At 43.4% G+C, this 23120-nt stretch overlaps 1 protein-coding gene across 1 annotated transcript in view; it reads left to right on the top strand.

Annotated features, from left to right (window-relative positions):
- The first annotated feature begins 3612 nt into the window (after nt 1–3612).
- LOC110485159 (C-type mannose receptor 2) overlaps nt 3613–23120 on the top strand; it is a 44064-nt gene continuing 24556 nt past the window's right edge. The window contains exons 1-7 of the mRNA XM_036940933.1: nt 3613–3858; nt 9844–10278; nt 19671–19844; nt 20005–20169; nt 20481–20594; nt 21864–22007; nt 22526–22717. Coding sequence (XP_036796828.1) covers nt 3741–3858; nt 9844–10278; nt 19671–19844; nt 20005–20169; nt 20481–20594; nt 21864–22007; nt 22526–22717 — 1342 coding nt within the window. The 5' untranslated portion in view covers nt 3613–3740. The remainder of the gene's footprint in view (nt 3859–9843; nt 10279–19670; nt 19845–20004; nt 20170–20480; nt 20595–21863; nt 22008–22525; nt 22718–23120) is intronic.

Genomic DNA, 23120 nt, shown 5'->3' with positions numbered 1-23120 from the left:
TCTGGGTTCTCCTTTGATAAATGCTTTGGTTGTCATCCAACTCCCTCCCCTGACTGACAGTACCAGTCTAGCCTGCCTTTAGACTGGACCTGTACAAGACCTATGGAGTTCATTAATTTAAGCCACTCTCCTGGGTCCAGGTAGTTTTTGAATGGAGGCATACCCCACCCTCCCCCCTCCGTGTGTTTTAAATCCTGTGACCAAAGCTTAAGACTTCCAGATGGTGGCACTGTTCCGCTGCAGTTTTTATATTGGTTCTAGTTGTGTTACATGATATATGACGTGGAAAACGAATGAATGGTCCCTTTTTTAAGAATTGTTACTTTTACATTTTCCCAATTCGAAGGGGGAAAAAAAAGCAATTGGTGGTTTTTAAATTTGTTTTATTTAGTTTTTTGCCCTGTTCTCTTTTTAGTAATTGCCCCTTCATGAAAACACATATTTATTTAGGTCTGTTTTATTGAATTTTTTGCCAATAAAATGCAAGGGACTGGTTTACTCATTGTATTGTACTGTACTGTTGGGAGGAGATTGGGCCTTAGCGGAGAATTGCATAACCCATTAAATACTATTGGTTAAACTGTGCGATCTGAGTGTATTGGGGGGGGGTTGGTTCTGGTTGGGTTGTTTACGCTCAGAAGGCTCGGTAAGCTCATTTCTCTACATCAACAACACAAAAGCACACTTGTGTAATATTTATTATCTGTAACCTGGAATTTCCAGGGGGAAAAGGAAACCGGGAAGACCCAGGAACAGCTGGAGAAGGTCTATCGAGGAAGAACTAAAATAATCAAGAACATCTTTGAAAGGGAGACAGGTAGTCCAGTGGTTAAGAGCTTTGGGCCAGTAACCGAAAGGTCGCTGGTTTGAATCCCAGAGCTGACTACAGTTGAAGTCGGAAGTTTACATACACCTTAGCCAAATACATTTAAACTCAGTTTTTCACAATTCCTGACATTTAATGCTAGTAGTCATTCGCTGTCTTATGTCAGTTAGAATCACCACTTTATTTTAAGAATGTGAAATGTCAGAATAATAGAGAGAATGATTTATTTCAGCTTTTATTTCTTTCATCACATTCCCAGTGGGTCAGAAGTTTACATACACTCAATTAGTAGTTGGTAGCATTGCCTTTAAATTAAATGTTTTACCCAAGTTAAACAGGTAGCCTTCCACAAGCTTCCCACAATAAGTTGGGTGAATTTTGGCCCATTCCATCTGACAGAGCTGGTGTAACTGAGTCAGGTTTGTAGGCCTCTTGCTTGCACACACTTTTTCAGTTCAGCCCACACATTTTCTATAGGCTTGAGGTCAGGGCTTTGTGATGGCCACTCCAATACCTTGACTTTGTTGTCCTTAAGCCATTTCTCCACAACATTGGAAGTATGCTTGGGGTCATTGTCCATTTGGAAGACCCATTTGCGACCAAGCTTTAACTTCCTGACTGTTGTCTTGATGTTGCTACAATATATCCTCATAGTTTTCCTTCCTCATGATGCCATCTATTTTTTAAAGTGCACCCACAATCTGATGCTGCCACCCCCGTGCTTCACGGTTGGGATGGTGTTCTTCACCTTGCAAGCCTCTTCCTTTTTCCTCCAAACATAATGGTCATTATGGCCAAACAGTTCTATTTTTGTTTCATCAGACCAGAGGACATTTCTCCAAACAGTATGATATTTGTCCCCATGTGCAGTTACAAACCGTAGTCTGACTTTTTTTATGGAGGTTTTGGAGCAGTGGCTTCTTCCTTGCTGAGCGGCCTTTCAGGTTATGTCGATATAGGACTCGTTTTACTGTGGACATAGATACTTTTGTACCTGTTTCCTCCAGCATCTTCACAAGGTAAAGGACGTTCATGTTGTTCTGGGATTGATTTGCAATTTTCGCACCAAAGTACTTTCATCTCTAGGAGACTGAGCGGTATGACGGCTGCGTGGTCACATGGTGTTTATGCTTACGCACTATTGTTTGTACAGATGAACGTGGCACCTTCAGGCGTTTGAAAATTGCTCCCAAGGATGAACCACGCGTGTGGAGGTCTACAATTTTCTTTCTGAGGTCTTGGCTGATTTCTTTGGATTTTCCCATAATGTCAAGCAATGAGGCACTCAGTTTGAAGGTAGGCCTTGAAATACATCCACAGGTACACCTACAATTGATTCAAATGATGTCAATTAGCCTATCAGAAGCTTCTAAAGCCATGACATTTTCTAGAATTTTCCAAGCTGTTTAAAGGCACAGTCAAATTAGTGTATGTAAACTTCTGACCCACTGGAATTGTGATACAGTGAATTATAAGTGAAATAATCTGTAAATAATTGTTGGAAAAATTACTTGTGTCATGCACAAAGTCTGCTAAATGACAAAAATATTAAATTAATATAACGAAGTGGGAGAAACCAAACCTGATGGAAAAGTCTGAATGACCTAGAGACGGGTTGGCTGACAACGTCAGGAGAATGTGGGCACATCGATGAGGAAGAAGGCCATGTGGTGGTATGATTAAAATAGCTAACAACCATGTGGGGAATCGTAGGTGGCTAGTTTCATCTCATTGATACTGTATTGAGGTGTTTTGACTCATGTCTATGCTAATATGGCTCAAATTCACTAGCTAACCAACAACTGTAATGATGTATTTGAGAAACAAGTGCTCCTTGTGCAAATGTATTTGTTTTCAATAAACATTTTGAGACTAAATATAGTTTACATGTCAACAATCTAAACCAACACTGTATGTTTTGCCCCATTTTTTCTTATGTGTTTTGATGCTAAACAACCAACCCGTCTATGCTCCCCAGGGCTTCTCAAAGTGGGGTCCACGGTCTGTTCTCAACATCTCTCTTTCTATACACTGTATATATACACTGTATGTTAAACTGAGTTTCCCAACAGATTGACATGGGATTGTTTCCACTCTCCTTCCACCACTACCAATCCCCAACACGGAATCATTCCAGGGGTGAATAAAGAGACTGATTCACGAGGAAGGGACAGCAATACTGTGATAATCAAATCATCCAGAATACTTTCTTCACAACGGTGGAGGCCAAGAAGCCATCACTTTAGTATTTTTTAAAACATATTTATGAGTTAGCTTTGTAAAAAGTGTTTCTTGTTGCAATCTCACTTGGATGATCTGTGTGCTTAACTGTCACCCCACTGCTGATTTGGGGAATGATTCTATGAGCCAGAATCTAGTAAAATAAAACATTTCTGTTTTCAATCTTTACTGTAGTTTTAAATAAGCTAAATCGAGTGTATAATATATATATATATATATATATATATATATATATATATTATATTTGTAATGCCAATACCTTATTTTGAAGGAAACAAATGGGCCTAGGGTAGCTAGGCTACATATTCGCAGCATGTAGCGTATCACAAGCAGGGATGTTGTTACAATGTAACAGCGGGGCAGATCTCAAGAAGATGCAAGGTAACAATGTTGCAAGTCTGAGATTCTGAGATACAATGTCGCATATCTGCAACACAATGTGTCTAGTTTGTGCACAACTGTGTATGCATGTGAGGCGGGCTAGAGTATGGTGACGCTGACACAACGCGTCTGCTAACTTCACTTTTAACGACGCACTAAAAAGACACAGAGCCCACTCTACTCCTCCTCTCTTCTGCACCCCATTATACTCACCACCACTCTACCCATCCGTGCCGAAAGGAAAGCTTTCAAAAAATTGCTCCGATTTACAATTGGCTGAGCAATAGCGGGCATGCCACGCTGCGACCGAAACAAGGATTCGAGGAGAACATGGAAAAAATGCCTTCACTTTTACAAATGCACTTTATATTTATTCATCTTTAGTCTGGAACTAAACAGCAGCGTTTCAGGTAAGAACAATATGTTGCTGTCGAATGCTTCTCGGCTTTTCATTCAAGAGTCGCAGACTCTCTTTGTTATGGCACACGTTTGAATATCCACCTAAAGCTTATTTAGCTTTTTTTTGTTTTTGGGTTGGAGACCTGGTGGGATTTTACTGGTACTTTTTAAATCTGAAATTCACTGATGCATTGGAATGCCACGACAGTCCGAATTCTAAGTGGAACCAGATGTGTGTGTGTCTGTGTGTCTGAGGGGGGGGGGGGGGGGGGTCTTTGGAAACTTAAAATGCCATTCATGTCCTACACCTCCGTGCACCTTACTCTGTAAGCTGGTATGGGACTGCCCCGCAGGCAGATGTGACCCTTACATCCTGTTATACAATTATGTCCATCTCTTCTCAGTCCCCTTTTTAGTCTTTCTCACTACTGTGTAGGCCTATTGCCACGACAGTGACCTCTCGCTTTTGAACACTGACCTGCCTTACTCCTAGGCATGCTATGGGTCGATTTGTAGAGATTCAATCTAGGTTTAAAAAAAAGCTATATTACATTAATGAAGACGGATAACACTAGGCTATAACAGTTAATTCGAGAAATACCACACTGCCACTCTGAAATGAAGACAAAGTAGGCCCAGCAACCAACTCGACAGTGTCGACAACTTTTCGAGGTGGGCCTAACTAAAAACTGAAATCCTCAATTCCTCCAAGTGGAAACAGAACTTAAACTTACTTGGCCGACCCTAGATCACAAATCCAGAGGGAATTGAACTTTCAACAAGATCTATTCAGTTATTTGATATGGGGGTCTACACCGGAATACACATGGTGTGTTATGGGGTCAGAATTAGTTCAGTTGGTACAAGGGAGAGGAAACAGTGTCAACAAAGCTGAGTAGGATGATTCAAGGTGATGACATAAATAAGACGACCATACAGTGTAATTCACCGGGTTCTGGTTATTGCTGTGTTATTACAGTCATTGTTTTTGTTTTCTGTGTGATTTCTCTGAGGAAAGCACAGTTGCGTCATCTCAACACAATGTCATGTAAGGGTCAGATATACTGTTGTGTCTAACTGTTACACCTGCAGTGCAGATGTTACTGGGTTTGTTTGCCAACTGCAAAGGCAAGGCAGATCTCTCATTCACAAGCTTTCGTTCTTGTTTTCCACCATTTCTATGTATTCTGTCTTTTAGACACTTATTCACAACCTGAGGTCTACCTGAGTGTACAGGTCTCAGAACAATCCCTCTATCCTGGGCTCGGTCTTATCTTTAGGATCATGGAGGAATTTCAGGTCCCACCTCTGTGTCTTTGGACTCGAGCTGTACAGAAAGCAGGAAGCCAACAGCCTGATCATCCCTTAACAAATCCCCCCAACCACCCACTAAAGGGCTGATCAGCCCTAACAAATCCCACCCATTCACTGCTGCTTCTCCTCCCCTCCCACTGAGATGTTTCCTGGGTGGGGGCCTACCCCTGCTGTGTCAGAGGCTGGCCTGGACTGTCATAAAATAAATAAAAACAAACATACTAACAGGCTGGAATGTCCTGTCAATTTGTTGGTTGCTGTTTTTACTGAACAAGGAGATGTTCTGTTTTATAAAGCTTACCCGGTAAACAAGCGTCCCCTTTCATCTCAAACATCTGTCAAAATAAGAAAAAGGTTCAAGGGACAATCCTTTGGTCCCACCAACAGACCCTCATCTAGACCTGGGGGTCTTTAACCTGATACCAGAATCTATCATCGTTGTTGTTCTTATCCAATAACATCCACCCACACTTTTACTCCAACTTTGCTTCAACATCTATGGGAGTAAAATGTTTGTTATCTCAAATTGATATCCCAATATGGTTCCCAGTCCCAGTACCTCCATCTCTACAGTACGTCTCACCTCAGTGTGGATCAAGTCAGTCACCTTGGTTTCGTGTACCTCAGCCTCCATTGGACCTCTGTCCTCCAGCTCCAGTGCCCTGCTCACACCCCCACGCCCAGAGAGACCTCATCAACACACCAGCCAGAGTTGGAGGAGAAGAAGGTGGTTCTGGGAACATCAGCCTCTCTGCTCTTGGCTCCTTGTGTTCCGTTGTTCTTGGCTGCAGGTTTAAGCCTCTCTCTTTTGCAGCAGGAAACTGGCGTGGGTCTAAGTAGGGTGACGGGGCAGGGAGTGGGAGAGAGGGAGAGGAGGCCTCAGGCTAGATGGGTGTTGTTCTGGTTGTATTTCCCCAAGGTTTAACTTTCGCCAAGATTCAGTGAAGCTGTTCATCTGTGCTTCACTGTATTCACATCAAACACTTTCAAATCCGCTTCTGGAATTACATTCAAAGTTTGTCCTTTACTTGGAAAGAGCCGTCTGAGGTTGAATCAGCACTTCAGAACACAGCTACAGGGCCCAGCTTTGAGCACTTTGAGAAGTTAAGAGCTTCTACTTCACAGCATCAGTAACATCAGCACCCAGCTTGCTGGGTACTAGTCATGGCCTGTGGGAAATTGGTAATCAAGTTCAATCAAGGTCCAACAGGGAGTCCCAGTTTCACTGCCTTGGTAGCAACAGAAAACCAACATTCCTGTTGTTGTGGCTCTTATTCTCATCACGACAGAAGACAAAATGAAATCAGGCGGCTTTTAATAAAATGTACGTCTCCTAAAAACTCCTCTTACCACACCGTCGGGAGTGTTGCTAAGCCAAGCGTTAGCGTGGCCACAACTATCGTTATGTAAGCCTTGTCAGGGACATCACACACCACTGGAGGCAGCGCGGCTTGCCTCAGAGCATCCGGCTTAAGTCAGCGCTGTAGATGTCCAAAATGAATTCATTGTTCTGTACAGTGTTTTGACAAATTTGGGAAGGGTGAAGTTGATCCTGTAATCTGCTCACAGCTGGGGTGGATTGCCTGTCATGGCAGAGTAGAGCCAATTAAAATAACAAATAAGAAAGTTTGGATTTTCAGACCCGAGGTAGCTGGGAGCACTGCTAAATGTTTTGGCATGGACCAAAAGCTAAGAAAGATCATTGAGTTGAGAGGCATCGAAGACAGCGACTTTGCTGAGCGGTCTGCTCTACAGGGTCCATACGGTATGGCATTAACAGGACTCAGTTTGTCTTTGCTGTTGGAGATCTGTAGAGCGTGCTAAATAACTGTAGCAAGGTTACTGAACACATGCCGTTTAATGGAAGTGACAGACAATGAGTTCCCTGGAGAGAAATGAGTCCATGGAACGTTTTTTCATTCCAGACTGTTATGGATTGTGTTACGTTAATAATAGGAGTCTCACATTATAAACTCATGGAAAGGCAGACTTGTCAATGTTAAGACATTCAGTTGCTTTTTGTCTGTTGGAATCTGCCCCTCATTCTTTAACTTCAATGACGAAGGTGCTATCTAGAACCAAAAAGGGTTCTTCAGCTGCCCCATTAGGAGAACCCTTTGAAGAACCCCTTTTTGGTTCCAGGTAGAACCTTTTCATCAGAGGGTTTTTACATGGAACCCAAAATAGTTCTACCTGGAACCAAAAAGGGTTCTTCAAATGGCGACAACTGCAGAACTGGGCTCCCGAGTGGCGCAGCGGTGTAATGGCACTGCATCTCAGTTCTAGAGGCGTCACTACAGGCCCATATTCGATTCCAGGCTGTATCACAACCGGCCGAGATTGGGAGTCCCATATGGCGGCCGCGCAATTGGCCCAGCGTTGTCCGGGTTTGGCCGGTGTAGCACGTCATTGTAAATAGGAATTTGTTCTTAACTGACTTGCCTAGTTAAATAAATAAATAAAACATTTTGGAACACTTTTCTTCTAAGAGTGCCGAGTAAAGATGTTTCCAGAGGTGCCCCATTACCAGGTGAGAAAAGGTCTTTTGACTTCTGACTCTTTACTGCGTCACAATTAGTGGACAGCAAACAGGACTAACAACAGGTTGCTACAAGGAGACGCCTGCAGCAGTCGGATCCAGCTGGTAATTGTATCTGATTACACTGTACAAAGCACTGCCAGTGGAGGCTCTCACAGCTCCGTGGAACCACGCAACCATTGTGTTTTGTAACTACAGTGTTCGCAGCTTCTGGAAGCCGACCAAGGCCACAAGCTGACTATTATTTCTCAACAACGTCGCAAGAGAGGTTGTGTGAGTCTTGAGAGAAACCAGTGCTACACACTGATTGAAGGTCTGCTTTATAACGACTTTTGTAGGGACTCTTTTTGTGGAGCTTCTCCGTCGTTTTAGAGTTGGTAGTGCTGCAAGGGCGGTGTTGCTAGTTCTGTGAGAGAGCTACAGTGGACTGATTAGATGACTTGAGGAGGTTTTTGTGCTACAGGCCAGGACCCCTGTTCTGTGTGTGGACTGAAGTACCCCCATACCAGAACCATCTGATTCAGAAGGGGTTAAATGCGGAAGACACATTTCAGTTGAATGCCTCCAGCTGTGCGACTGACTAGGTATCCCCCTTTCCCTATGTCCAGCCCAACGCCCAGTGATCTGTCCCACCTTCCCTACTTCCTGGCCCCTCGGAGGGCCCCGTGAAGGAGGAATGCTGACGCTCTCTTTCTCTCTCTCTCTCTGTTTCTCTTCTCTGGACCCAGATTCATTAAGGAGAGCTTCTGTTTGTTTTGGGGTCATTCCTTTTCTCTCCTTGCTCTTTGTGTTCGCTTAACATCACAGCTGCTCTCCCTCTCCTCTCTTTCTTCCTGTCTTTCTCTCCCTTTCCATCTCTCGCCCCCCGTCTCTTGCTCTCTTCCACCAGTGCGCACACTTTTGAATCACCTGGCCTTAACCTCCCAATCCCCGGAACCCCCCACCCCCTTGCAGGAGAATAAAAATAAAATATTGGAGAAGAAGTGGGAATGAGAGAAAACCACACTGGGTTTTTTGGAAGGCTGTTGGGTTTTCTTCCCGACATTCCAGTCATAGAGGCTGGAGACCAGCCAGTATCGTCTAGCTAGCTCAGAGTTAAATATCTCACTTTCTCTCTACCTTCTCCTCTTTTCAGTTCATACAGGGTTGGAGTGTATACAGTATACTTACTCTGGTCTTACACAGAGCCTACAGTGGAGACCCAATGCGCATGGCACATTGACATATACATTACTACATGAGGATGAAATAAGCCAAGGTACAGTTCATGACATTTCATTGTAACTTTTTTGAGAGTTAACTGTAGGGTCACTCGATCTGGGTAAATTACTGACATAATTAAGTGAAGTAATGACATGTAATATCATCCGATATTGACAACAGAAACATCTTCAAATATGAAACCAGACATTTTCTCCTGATAAAGTTCCAAACCAGTCCCCCAAAACCCCCAAACCGCCCAGTCCTCATTTCGTCCTTCAGCCAACCTTCCCTCACATGACATTCAGACCACAGACTCCCCATGAGGAGAAAGGCCATTCCAGGTCACACGTCTGAAATGGGGCAAATATCCCAGAGTCTGACAGGAAATAACAAATACATAGACATTACCAACGCTAATAGACGCGTGAAAAAACACGTGCAACCACATTTTCAGAGCAGCAGGCCCGTCCAATTAACACATGTCTAGACACATAACCTGGGTCAATGTCTGCTTAAGTTGATACAGGTTTTAGAGCCTCCTATGGTCTTTTAAATACGCAAATTAAATTATTTCTTTCTCCAACTTTTTTGTCTGCTTTGTCATAGATGTGAGAGGAGACATGACAGTGGGCTAGGTATCGTTGAGAGGAAGCGAGCCTTTCGACAGCACCACGACCAGCTGAAATATGCTTGCTCTAACGAAGCAGGACATCCATTAACAGTGATATTGATCGTGTTCCGGCTCTCTCCACATTAGCAGCTAAAGATGGAATCATTTCTGAACAGTGTTATTGACTGTCCTCTTTCTCTCTCTCTCTCTCTCTCTCTTTCTCTCTCTCTCTCTCTCTCTCTCTCTCTCTCTCTCTCTCTCTCTCTCTCTCTTTGTATCTCTCTATGTGTGTGTCTCTCTCTCTCTGTTTCTCTATCTCTCTCTCCACAGAGCCTGTGAATGGTGATGTGTTTGTGTTCTTCCACGAGGGGGCTCAGGGCTGTCTAGGGGTGCAGGGTCACTCCCTGTCCCTGTCCGAGTCCTGCGAGGATGACGCCCAGAAGTGGAAGTGGGTGACCAGGGGCCGGCTCTTCAACCTAGGCTCCTCTCTGTGCCTGGGCCTGACAACAGGCAACTACAGCTCCAGGGAGGACTTCTCACCACTGGGCGTCTACCCCTGTGACAGAGAGCCTCCAGGGGTCCGATGGACCTGGTACTGTGCCCATGTGTTGGAGAACCTCAACCTGTACATGCCGTCACCCTCGCACCCTGTTAACCCCTCCGCTAACTCCTCAGCGGTGGCCTCGGATGTCAAGCCACCACGAGAGGGGCTCAAGTGGAGGCTCTTTGGGGACGATCAGGACCTTTGTTCTAGGGCCTATCGTGGTAAGTAGAAGAGCTTCTGCTTCTGGTTTACAAAGTCATTCCAGTGGATTACAAAGGGTTGATGAGGCTATTTTGGTACTCTTTATCTGATAAATTCAAGTGTAAGTTGAGTCATTCTGGCCAGGAAATTACTGACATGTACAGTTGAAGTCGGAAGTTTACATTACACCATAGCCAAATAAAGAAATTTAAACTCAGTTTTTCACAATTCCTGACATTTAATCCTAGTAAAACTTCCCTGTCTTAGATCAGTTAGGATCACCTCTTTATTTTAAGAATGTGAAATGTCAGAATAAGAGTAGAGAGAATTATTTATTTCAGCTTTTATTTAATTCATCACATTCCCAGTGGGTCAGAAGTTTACATACACTCAATTGGTATTTGGTAGCATTTCCTTTACATTGTTTAACTTGGGTCAAACGTTTCGGGTAGCCTTCCACAAGCTTCTCACAATAAGTTGGGTGAATTTTGGCCCATTCCTCCTGACAGACCTGGTGTAACTGAGTCAGGTTTCACAAAGCCTTGCTCACACACACTTTTTCAGTTCTGCCCACACATTTTCTATAGGATTGAGGTCAAGGCTTTGTGATGGCCACTCCAATACCTTGACTTTGTTGTCCTTAAGCCATTTCTCCACAACTTTGGAAGTATGCTTGGGGTCATTGTCCATTTGGAAGACCCAAGCTTTAACTTCCTGTCTGATGTTTTGAGATGTTGCTTCAATATAACCACATAATTTTCCTCCCTCATGATCCAATCTATTTTGTGAAGTGCACCAGTCCCTCCTGCAGCAAAGCAACCCCACAACATGATGCTGCCACTCCCGTGCTTCACGGTTGGGATGGTGTTCTTCGGCTTGCAAGCCTCCCCCTTTTTCCTCCAAACATAACGATGGTCATTATGGCCAAACGGTTCTATTTTTGTTTCATCAGACCAGAGGACATCACCGGTGGACCAGAAGCCATGACATCATTTTCTTGAATTTTCCAAGCTGTTTAAAGACACAGTCAACTTAGTGTATGTTAACTTCTGACCCACTGGAATTGTGATACAGTGAATTATAAGTGAAATAATCTGTCTCTAAACAATTTTTTGGTGGTTGAAAAGTGGTTGAAAAACGAGTTTTAATGACTCCAACCTAAGTGTATGTAAACTTCTGATTTCAAGTGTAATTATATAAAGTGTTGGTTACTTGTTGGTTGACAAGTAAAATAACAGTCTTGATTTTGTTTTGGTATGGAGCAACAAGACGTTAGTTTAAATCTGGTAGAACAGGGGAGTCAGCCATTTTGCAATAGAAAATACAAGTCAGAATATGGTTTGTCACTATTTCTCCCAACAGTGCTTGTAAATGAAATGCTGAGGCAGGGTTAGTCAGCTGTGTTGCACTGTTGAGGAGGGTACAGCTGTGTCTGTTCAGACGCATGCTGCAATTTTTTTGCCCTGGGCCTCTCTGTTGACTGTATGACTGACTGGCAGCCCGCCAGCTAGACAGCTAAGGAAAGCCCTCTCTCTCTGTGTTCGTAAACTCAAGACGTAAACAGTGGAATGCCCGTGCCCTCGCATAGACCACGGTAGAGCTGGGACATTAAACCGGAAATGATCAACACCGACCATAACAATCATTTATCGCAGACATTTTCCTGATATCGTTCATTACGATACGTAGCCTATACTAGAGGAATGTGAAGTTTGAAATGAAGTAAGTGTGTTAATGTGGGTGATTGTTAATGGGACAGTTGATGGCTACAACCATCAGACCAGTAGTAGTAGTTTAAAGGAAACGTTTAAACAACTTGTTGCACATTAATGTTATAAACTATCCTTCTATTTATCATCATCGCATCAATTCAGGCAATTTATCACAATATGGATTTTTGTCCATATCGCCCAGCTCTAGCCTACGGTATGTTAGTGCTTATGTAGGACTCAGGAGTTGAAGCCCCCGCTTAAGGGTTAGCAGTGTGGTTTTGAAGCAAAGCCTTGTTTCCACTATTATTATTATTATTATTCATACAGATATCAAATGTCATAATTTAAGTTGCACTGACAGCCTTTCTGCTGGCCTTAGTCTGTGAAATACTTTCTCTAGCCTGTCTGACTGCAATTAAAACCATATTTCCGACAACCTAAGTCCAGAAAATGACTTCTTTACTTTTCTCCTCTATCTTTCCTCTCCTTCTTTACTTTCCTCCTCTATCTTTCCTCTCCTTCTTTACTTTTCTCCTCTATCTTTCCTCTCCTTCTTTACTTTTCTTCTCTATCTTTCCTCTCCTTCTTTACTTTCCTCCTCTATCTTTCCTCTCCTTCTTTACTTTTCTTCTCTATCTTTCCTCTCCTTCTTTACTTTTATTCTCTATCTTTCCTCTCCTTCTTTACTTTCCTCCTCTATCTTTCCTCTCCTTCTTTACTTTCCTCCTCTATCTTTCCTCTCCTTCTTTACTTTTCTTCTCTATCTTTCCTCTCCTTCTTTACTTTCCTCCTCTATCTTTCCTCTCCTTCTTTACTTTCCTCCTCTATCTTTCCTCTCCTTCTTTACTTTTCTCCTCTATCTTTCCTCTCCTTCTTTACTTTCCTCCTCTATCTTTCCTCTCCTTCTTTACTTTTCTCCTCTATCTTTCCTCTCCTTCTTTACTTTTCTCCTCTATCTTTCCTCTCCTTCTTTACTTTCCTCCTCTATCTTTCCTCTCCTTCTTTACTTTTCGCCTCTATCTTTCCTCTCCTTCTTTACTTTCCTCCTCTATCTTTCCTCTCAATCAATCAATCAATCAAATTTATTTTATATAGCCCTTCGTACATCAGCTGATATCTCAAAGTGCTGTACAGAAACCCAGCCTAAAACCCCAAACAGCAAGCAATGCAGGTGAAGAAGCACGGTGGCTAGGAAAAACTCCCTAGAAAGGCCAAAACCTAGGAAGAAACCTAGAGAGGAACCAGGCTATGTGGGGTGGCCAGTCCTCTTCTGGCTGTGCCGGGTGGAGATTATAACAAAACATGGTCAAGATGTTCAAATGTTCATAAATGACCAGCATGGTCGAATAATAATAAGGCAGAATAGTTGAAACTGGAGCAGCAGCACAGTCAGGTGGACTGGGGACAGCAAGGAGTCATCATGTCAGGTATTCCTGGGGCATGGTCCTAGGGCTCAGGTCAGTTGAAACTGGAGCAGCAGCACAGCCAGGTGGACTGGGGACAGCAAGGAGTCATCATGTCAGGTAGTCCTGGGGCATGGTCCTAGGGCTCAGGTCCTCCGAGAGAGAGAAAGAGAGAAGGAGAGAATTAGAGAACGCACACTTAGATTCACACAGGACACCGAATAGGACAGGAGAAGTACTCCAGATATAACAAACTGACCCTAGCCCCCCGACACATAAACTACTGCAGCATAAATACTGGAGGCTGAGACAGGAGGGGTCAGGAGACACTGTGGCCCACTCCGAGGACACCCCCGGACAGGGCCAAACAGGAAGGATATAACCCCACCCACTTTGCCAAAGCACAGCCCCCACACCACTAGAGGGATATCTTCAACCACCAACATACCATCCTGAGACAAGGCTGAGTATAGCCCACAAAGACCTCCGCCACGGCACAACTTAAGGGGGGGGGGGGGCGCCAACCCAGACAGGATGACCACATCAGTGACTCAACCCACTCAGGTGACGCACCCCCTCCAGGGACGGCATGAGAGAGCCCCAGTAAAGCCAGTGACTCAGCCCCTGTAATAGGGTTAGAGGCAGAGAATCCCAGTGGAAAGAGGGGAACCGGCCAGGCAGAGACAGCAAGGGTGGTTCGTTGCTCCAGAGCCTTTCCGTTCACCCTCCCACTCCTGGGCCAGACTACACTCAATCATATGACCCACTGAAGAGATGAGTCTTCAGTAGAGACTTGAAGGTTGAGACCGAGTTTGCGTCTCTGACATGGGTAGGCAGACCGTTCCATAAAAATGGAGCTCTATAGGAGAAAGCCCTGCCTCCAGCTGTTTGCTTAAAAATTCTAGGGACAATTAGGAGGCCTGCGTCTTGTGACCGTAGCATACGTGTAGGTATGTACGGCAGGACCAAATCAGAGAGATAGATAGGAGCAAGCCCATGTAATGCTTTGTAGGTTAGCAGTAAAACCTTGAAATCAGCCCTTGCTTTGACAGGAAGCCAGTGTAGAGAGGCTAGCACTGGAGTAATATGATCAAATGTTTTGGTTCTAGTCAGGATTCTAGCAGCCGTATTTAGCACTAACTGAAGTTTATTTAGTGCTTTATCCGGGTAGCCGGAAAGTAGAGCATTGCAGTAGTCTAACCTGGAAGTGACAAAAGCATGGATTAATTTTTCTGCATCATTTTTGGACAGAAAGTTCCTGATTTTTGCAATGTTACGTAGATGGAAAAAAGCTGTCCTTGAAATGGTCTTGATATGTTCTTCAAAAGAGAGATCAGGGTCCAGAGTAACGCCGAGGTCCTTCACAGTTTTATTTGAGACGACTGTACAACCATTAAGATTAATTGTCAGATTCAACAGAAGATCTCTTTGTTTCTTGGGACCTAGAACAAGCATCTCTGTTTTGTCCGAGTTTAAAAGTAGAAAGTTTGCAGCCATCCACTTCCTTATGTCTGAAACACATTCTTCTAGCAAGGGCAATTTTGGGGCTTCACCATGTTTAATTGAAATGTACAGCTGTGTGTCATCCGCATAGCAGTGAAAGTTAACATTATGTTTTCGAATAACATCCCCAAGAGGTAAAATAAATAGTGAAAACAATAGTGGTCCTAAAACGGAACCTTGAGGAACACCGAAATTTACAGTTGATTTGTCAGAGGACAGACCATTCACAGAGACAAACTGATATCTTTCCGACAGATAAGATCTAAACCAGGCCAGAACTTGTCCGTGTAGACCAATTTGGGTTTCCAATCTCTCCAAAAGAATGTGGTGATCGATGGTATCAAAAGCAGCACTAAGGTCTAGGAGCACGAGGACAGATGCAGAGCCTCGGTCCGATGCCATTAAAATGTCATTTACCACCTTCACAAGTGCCGTCTCAGTGCTATGATGGGGTCTAAAACCAGACTGAAGCATTTCGTATACATTGTTTGTCTTCAGGAAGGCAGTGAGTTGTTGCGCAACAGCCTTTTCTAAAATTTTTGAGAGGAATGGAAGATTCGATATAGGCCGATAGTTTTTTATATTTTCTGGGTCAAGGTTTGGCTTTTTCAAGAGAGGCTTTATTACTGCCACTTTTAGTGAGTTTGGTACACATCCGGTGGATAGAGAGCCGTTTATTATGTTCAACATAGGAGGGCCAAGCACAGGAAGCAGCTCTTTCAGTAGTTTAGTTGGAATAGGGTCCAGTATGCAGCTTGAAGGTTTAGAGGCCATGATTATTTTCATAATTGTGTCAAGAGATATAGTACTAAAACACTTGAGTGTCTCTCTTGATCCTAGGTCCTGGCAGAGTTGTGCAGACTCAGGACAACTGAGCTTTGAAGGAATACGCAGATTTAAGGAAGAGTCCGTAATTTGCTTTCTAATAATCATAATCTTTTCCTCAAAGAAGTTCATGAATTTATCACTGCTAAAGTGAAAGTCATCCTCTCTTGGGGAATGCTGCTTTTTAGTTAGCTTTGCGACAGTATCAAAAAGGAATTTCGGATTGTTCTTATTTTCCTCAATGAAGTTAGAAAAATAGGATGATCGAGCAGCAGTAAGGGCTCTTCGGTACTGCACAGTACTGTCTTTCCAAGCTAGTCGGAAGACTTCCAGTTTGGTGTGTCGCCATTTCCGTTCCAATTTTCTGGAAGCTTGCTTCAGAGCTCGGGTATTTTCTGTGTACCAGGGAGCTAGTTTCTTATGAGAAATGTTTTTAGTTTTTAGGGGTGCAACTGCATCTAGGGTATTGCGCAAGGTTAAGTTGAGTTCCTCAGTTAGGTGGTTAACTGATTTTTGTCCTCTGGCATCCTTGGGTAGACAGAGGGAATCTGGAAGGACATCAAGGAATCTTTGTGTTGTCTGTGAATTTATAGCACGACTTTTGATGATCCTTGGTTGGGGTCTGAGCAGATTATTTGTTGCAATTGCAAACGTAATAAAATGGTGGTCCGATAGTCCAGGATTATGAGGAAAAACATTAAGATCCACAACATTTATTCCATGGGACAAAACTAGGTCCAGCGTATGACTGTGACAGTGAGTGGGTCCAGAGACATGTTGGACAAAACCCACTGAGTCGATGATGGCTCCGAAAGCCTTTTGGAGTGGGTCTGTGGACTTTTCCATGTGAATATTAAAGTCACCAAAGATTAGAATATTATCCGCTATGACTACAAGGTCCGATAGGAATTCAGGGAACTCAGTGAGGAACGCTGTATATGGCCCAGGAGGCCTGTAAACAGTAGCTATAAAAAGTGATTGAGTAGGCTGCATAGATTTCATGACTAGAAGCTCAAAAGACGAAAACGTCATTTTTTTTTTTGTAAATTGAAATTTGCTATCGTAAATGTTAGCAACACCTCCGCCTTTGCGGGATGCACGGGGGATATGGTCACTAGTGTAGCCAGGAGGTGAGGCCTCATTTAACACAGTAAATTCATCAGGCTTAAGCCATGTTCTCTCCTTCTTTACTTTTCTCCTCTATCTTTCCTCTCCTTCTTTACTTTTCTCCTCTATCTTTCCTCTCCTTCTTTACTTTCCTCCTCTATCTTTCCTCTCCTTCTTTACTTTTCTCCTCTATCTTTCATCTCCTTCTTTACTTTTCTCCTCTATCTTTCCTCTCCTTCTTTACTTTTCTCCTCTATCTTTCCTCTGCTTCTTTACTTTCCTCCTCTATCTTTCCTCTCCTTTACTTTCCTCCTCTATCTTTCCTCTCCTTCTTTACTTTCCTCCTCTATCTTTCCTCTCCTTTACTTTCCTCCTCTATCTTTCCTCTCCTTCTTTACTTTTCTCCTCTATCTTTCCTCTCCTTTACTTTCCTCCTCTATCTTTCCTCTCCTTCTTTACTTTCCTCCTCTTTCTTTCCTCTCCTTCTTTACTTTCCTCCTCTATCTTTCCTCTCCTTCTTTACTTTTCTTCTCTATCTTTCCTCTCCTTCTTTACTTTCCTCCTCTATCTTTCCTCTCCTTCTTTACTTTCCTCCTCTATCTTTCCTCTCCTTCTTTACTTTCCTCCTCTATCTTTCCTCTCCTTCTTTACTTTCCTCCTCTATCTTTCCTCTCCTTCTTTACTTTCCTCCTCTATCTTTCCTCTCCTTCTTTACTTTCCTCCTCTATCTTTCCTCTCCTTCTTTACTTTTCTCCTCTATCTTTCCTCTCCTTCTTTACTTTTCTCCTCTATCTTTCCTCTGCTTCTTTACTTTCCTCCTCTATCTTTCCTCTCCTTCTTTACTTTTCTTCTCTATCTTTCCTCTCCTTTACTTTCCTCCTCTATCTTTCCTCTCCTTCTTTACTTTCCTCCTCTATCTTTCCTCTCCTTTACTTTCCTCCTCTATCTTTCCTCTCCTTCTTTACTTTTCTCCTCTATCTTTCCTCTCCTTTACTTTCCTCCTCTATCTTTCCTCTCCTTCTTTACTTTCCTCCTCTATCTTTCCTCTCCTTCTTTACTTTCCTCCTCTATCTTTCCTCTCCTTCTTTACTTTTCTTCTCTATCTTTCCTCTCCTTCTTTACTTTCCTCCTCTATCTTTCCTCTCCTTCTTTACTTTCCTCCTCTATCTTTCCTCTCCTTCTTTACTTTCCTCCTCTATCTTTCCTCTCCTTCTTTACTTTCCTCCTCTATCTTTCCTCTCCTTCTTTACTTTCCTCCTCTATCTTTCCTCTCCTTCTTTACTTTCCTCCTCTATCTTTCCTCTCCTTCTTTACTTTCCTCCTCTATCTTTCCTCTCCTTCTTTACTTTCCTCCTCTATCTTTCCTCTCCTTCTTTACTTTCCTCCTCTATCTTTCCTCTCCTTTACTTTCCTCCTCTATCTTTCCTCTCCTTCTTTACTTTCCTCCTCTATCTTTCCTCTCCTTCTTTACTTTCCTCCTCTATCTTTCCTCTCCTTTACTTTCCTCCTCTATCTTTCCTCTCCTTCTTTACTTTCCTCCTCTATCGTTCCTCTCCTTCTTTTCTTTTCTTTTTTGTGGCGAGGCAAACGGGCATTTGTAATTTTGAACTGCCATTCCTCACAACTTGCTTTTGTGAAGTCAACAGGCTGCTGAATAATGAATGCCACGGACATTAGTCACCCCGCTGTGTAGCTAGCAGGCTAGCAGCTTGACACGAACTGGCCACTGTTGGAGGAGAGTTGGGAATGAAGGAGGGAGGGAACTTTCTAGGCCTTTCCCACTTTTTTTTAACACATATGCCCTACTTTCCATGGGCCTGGCTAGTTCTCTGTGTGTTTTGGTAACATCGCAAACACCCTTCTATTCTTTCTCTTTTACAGCTCTCTCTCTACCTCTCTCTACCGCTCTCTTTCTCCCTTTCTCCCTCACCCTTTCTCTCTCTTTCCTCGCTCTTCTCTCTCTCTCTCTCTCTCTCTCTCTCTCTCTCTCTCTCTACCGCTCTCTTTCTCCCTTTCTCCCTCACCCTTTCTCTCTCTCTTTTTCCTCGCTCTTCTCTCTCTCTCTCTACTGCTCTCTTTCTCCCTTTCTCCCTCACCCTTTCTCTATCTCTCTTTCCTCGCTCTTCTCTCTCTCTCTCCCCGCTCTACCTATCTTTCTTCGCTCGCTCTCTTCCCTCTCTCTCTCTTTCTCCACCGTGTCTTGGAGAGTTGATTTGCGTTTTCCCCCTGCTGCCCTTTCCTTCATACCCCGCCATCCAGTGGAATGCAGAGGCTACCGTGGCAACCCCTGGGCTTTTTGTCAAACTGTGGAGATCAGGTTTCATTCAAAGTAATGTTCATTCACCTCTCAAAAAATAAGTTTAGTTTATACATGGCAGTCTCATAATAGACTGGAAAAATAACTAAAACAGCTGCTTATAAATTAAACTCATTATTTTATTATTTTAGAGAAGGTTTTTTGGAAGGAGTATCCTTTCTACCCTTGTCAATTGCTAGTGGAAATGACTTTTTCTGGCATCGTTTTTTAGTTTGAGACAGTGTATTGAGTTTTCAAAAGCTTTGTCCTCAGTTATCTATTTTTCAGATGAAAATCGTTTGATTGTTTTTCCATTATCTGGTCTATTTTGGTTTATTGTTTACATCTGATGAGTTTCCCATACCTTTTGGTCCAAAATCACACATTGGCATGTGTCTTCATTTCCTGTAATATATCTAGTATTTATTTCTCATGTTTAATTGCACGTCTTTGAGTACACATATTTGTTTACTCAGTAAAACGGTCCACACAAATCAATATGGGACAGAAAGTGGAGCTTCAGTGCTTCCTGGGATGTGAAGTCTTTCCATTGTGTGCCTTTGCAGAGATCTATACTATCCAGGGGAACTCTCACGGTCGGCCCTGCTACCTGCCCTTCATGTACGATGGCCAGTGGTTCCACAACTGCACCAGTATTGGCAGAGAGGACGGTCACCTGTGGTGTGCCACCACTTTCGACTATGGCAAGGACGAACGCTGGGGCTTCTGTCCTGTTAAGAGTGAGTCACACGCCCCCCCCCCCCCCCCCCCCCCCACACACACCACGGACTCTATGTTTCTTTATGACTTTTTCCCCTTGCAATGATCTCTGTTTCTCCTTCCCTCCCCCTCTCACTCTCTCTCTCTCTCTCTCTCTCTCTCTCTCTCTCCCCCTGCCAGGCAATGACTGTGAGACATTCTGGGACACAGACCCCCTGACAGACAGCTGCTACCAGTTCAACTTCCAGGCCACCCTGTCATGGAGCGAGGCTCGCATCAGCTGCCAACAGCAGAGGGCTGACCTGCTCAGTATCACCAAGCTGCATGAGCAGACCTACATCAACGGTAGGAGACCAGAGGAGAGTCTAAAATGCAGTCCTCTGTGCTACAACACGGGAGTGCTTTTCCCCCTTATTCTCGGTTTGATGGAAATGTGTTTATAGGTGTGTTATGAACTGGTATTAAACATTACTGGTAAACAACTATGTATTAAGCGTTTATAAGCCATTTAAAAGGATACCTTAAAATCAAGTGTTACCATCTCTTCCCAACTTACCTCTTCTCCAATACTTTTAAAGAGGTAGAGTGTGTTCTTGTCTCGGGTTTATATGAGGACATCTTAGGTTTTTAAGAGAAGTCTCTCCCCGCTGCTGTAGGTTTGCTGACTGGTTACAGTGCTGCCCTGTGGATCGGTCTGAATGACCTGGACATCAGCGGAGGTTGGCAGTGGGCTGACTCCTCCCCGCTCAAATACCTCAACTGGGAGAACGGTGAGAGAACACTGCCTTTAACCCAACCCAACCTCAACCATCCTCAACCATCTGTTTAACCCAACCTCAACCATCCTCAACCATCTGTTTAACCCAACCTCAACCATCTGTTTAACCCAACCCAACCTCAACCATCTGTTTAACTCAACTCAACCTCAACCATCCTCAACCATCTGTTTAACCCAACCCAACCTCAACCATCCTCAACCATCTGTTTAACTCAACCCAAACTCAACCATCTTTTTAACCCAACCCAACCTCAACCATCCTCAACCATCTGTTTAACCCAACCTCAACCATCCTCAACCATCTTTTTAACCCAACCTCAACCATCCTCAACCATCTTTTTAACCCAACCCAACCTCATCCATCCTCAACCATCTTTTTAACCCAACCGCAACCATCCTCAACCATCTGTTTAACCCAACCCAACCTCAACCATCTGTTTAACTCAACCTCAACCATCCTCAACCATCTATTTAACCCAACCCAACCTCAACCATCCTCAACCATCTGTTTAACTCAACCCAACCACAACCATCTTTTTAACCCAACCTCAACCATCCTCAACCATCTTTTTAACCCAACCCAACCTCATCCATCCTCAACCATCTTTTTAACCCAACCTCAACCATCCTCAACCATCTGTTTAACCCATCCTCAACCATCTTTTTAACCCAACCCAACCTCAACCATCATCAACCCTCCTTTAAAAGCAGATTGATGCTTATTGTCATGAATCTTCCCCTGGAAGCAGACCTGAGCGATCTTCACTCGATGGGCCAGCTGAAAAGTCCAAATTGGCTATATAGTAAAAATGTATGAAAAGCAAAATGAGCGTTTGGTCTTAATTTAAGGTTAGCGTTAGCAGTGTTAGGGTTAAGTTTAAAATCAGATTTTATGATTTTGTGGCTATGCCAGCAAGTGACCACTCTGCAGAGCTGCTTTCAGGGCAATATTCATGACAATAAATGCCAACCTAAGCATTTTAACCCAATCCTCATCCATCCTCAACCATCCTTTTAAACCAACTTCTTCCATCCTCAACCATCCATTTAACCCAACCTCATCCATCCTCAACCATCCATTTAAACCAACTTCATCCATCCTCAACCATCCTTTTAACCCAACCTCATCCATCCTCAACCATCCGTTTAACCCAACCCAACCTCTGCCATCTGTTTACAACACTAACACCACAGACTACACAGATAACATCTAACGTGCCCTTCTTTCTATCTCACAATATGTATTCTATTTCAATCCCAGACCAGCCGAGCCATGTGGATGAGGAGAACTGTGCGGTGATCAGAACAGAGTCGTCCGGCCGCTGGCAGAACAGAGATTGCTCTGTAGCCCTTCCCTACGTCTGTAAGAAGAGACCCAATGCCACCCTGGACCCCTTCACCACCGGTACGTCTGCCTAGTCACCGGTCGAGACTCTAGACCTCCTTATCAAATCCTCCCTGCTAAAGCTTCTACAGCTGTAGGAGCTTCATTTGATCACTCTTCTGTTGCTGAGAATTTTTCTTGCAAAACAGGAAAGCACATTTTTAGTATATTTGAGTTTCTAGAAAGTTTTAGAATGTTTGTAATTTCCACTTTCAAAAGTCAGACTTGATTTTCCTTTACGTAAAATGTATCAACCCCTACAAAATGTCAATTTGTTACAATCCACATAAGAATTCACATTTCCTGTTGCTGCAGGCTTATTTTCCCGCTGTGGCAAACCGGCTCAAATTAAGATACATCTGTAGCTTGTTGTTTCATGGATAGTTACATCCCCTGTATGTGAGCTGTTAGAGTCATAGAAAAGAAATCATAGATTTGTGTTACCATCGGGTTATATGCTCGCTACTGTATTAACAAATAGTTAATATAGGGTATATTTCCCTTCTGTTTGCTCTCTGTCTCTGCTCTGTGGGCTGCAGACTCGTGGGCGGATGATGAGAAGTACGAGTGTGATGTGGGCTGGCAGGCGTTCCAGGCAGGCTGCTACAGACTGACGTCAGAGAAGGTGGACTGGGACGCTGCTCAGAAAACCTGTCAGAAAATGGAGGCCAACCTGGTCAGCCTCCACACCCTGCCTGAACTAGAGTTCATCATCAACAACATCAAGCGAGGTACACAGATAGTGCAGCATGTCACGGAAAGGTGCCTCAACCCGAAGACAGGCAGCTACACAGATAGCACAACAATGTACATGTCTCGAAAGGAAGCTTCAACTTTGGTGTCAACAGTTTCTCTCCCGGGAGACAGTTGATCTTGGTTCTTGTTCGTGTTTATATATAGCACTTATGTACAATTTGTTTACGTTGTTTACCTGAAACAACAACAATGAAATGAAATAAAAATATAGAGTACCAGTCAAAAGTTTGGAAAGTGTTTGGTCACTACATGAGTCCATATGTGTTATTTCATAGTTTTGATATCTTCATTATTATTCTACAAAGTAGAAATAAGGAAAGGCCCTTGAATGAGTAGGTGTGTTCAAGTGTTTGACTGGTACTGTATATAATAAGTTAT

The sequence above is a fragment of the Oncorhynchus mykiss genome, chromosome 13 (assembly GCF_013265735.2).
Source record: "Oncorhynchus mykiss isolate Arlee chromosome 13, USDA_OmykA_1.1, whole genome shotgun sequence".
NCBI lineage: Eukaryota > Metazoa > Chordata > Actinopteri > Salmoniformes > Salmonidae > Oncorhynchus > Oncorhynchus mykiss.
This window is presented reverse-complemented; position numbering and strand designations above follow the sequence as displayed.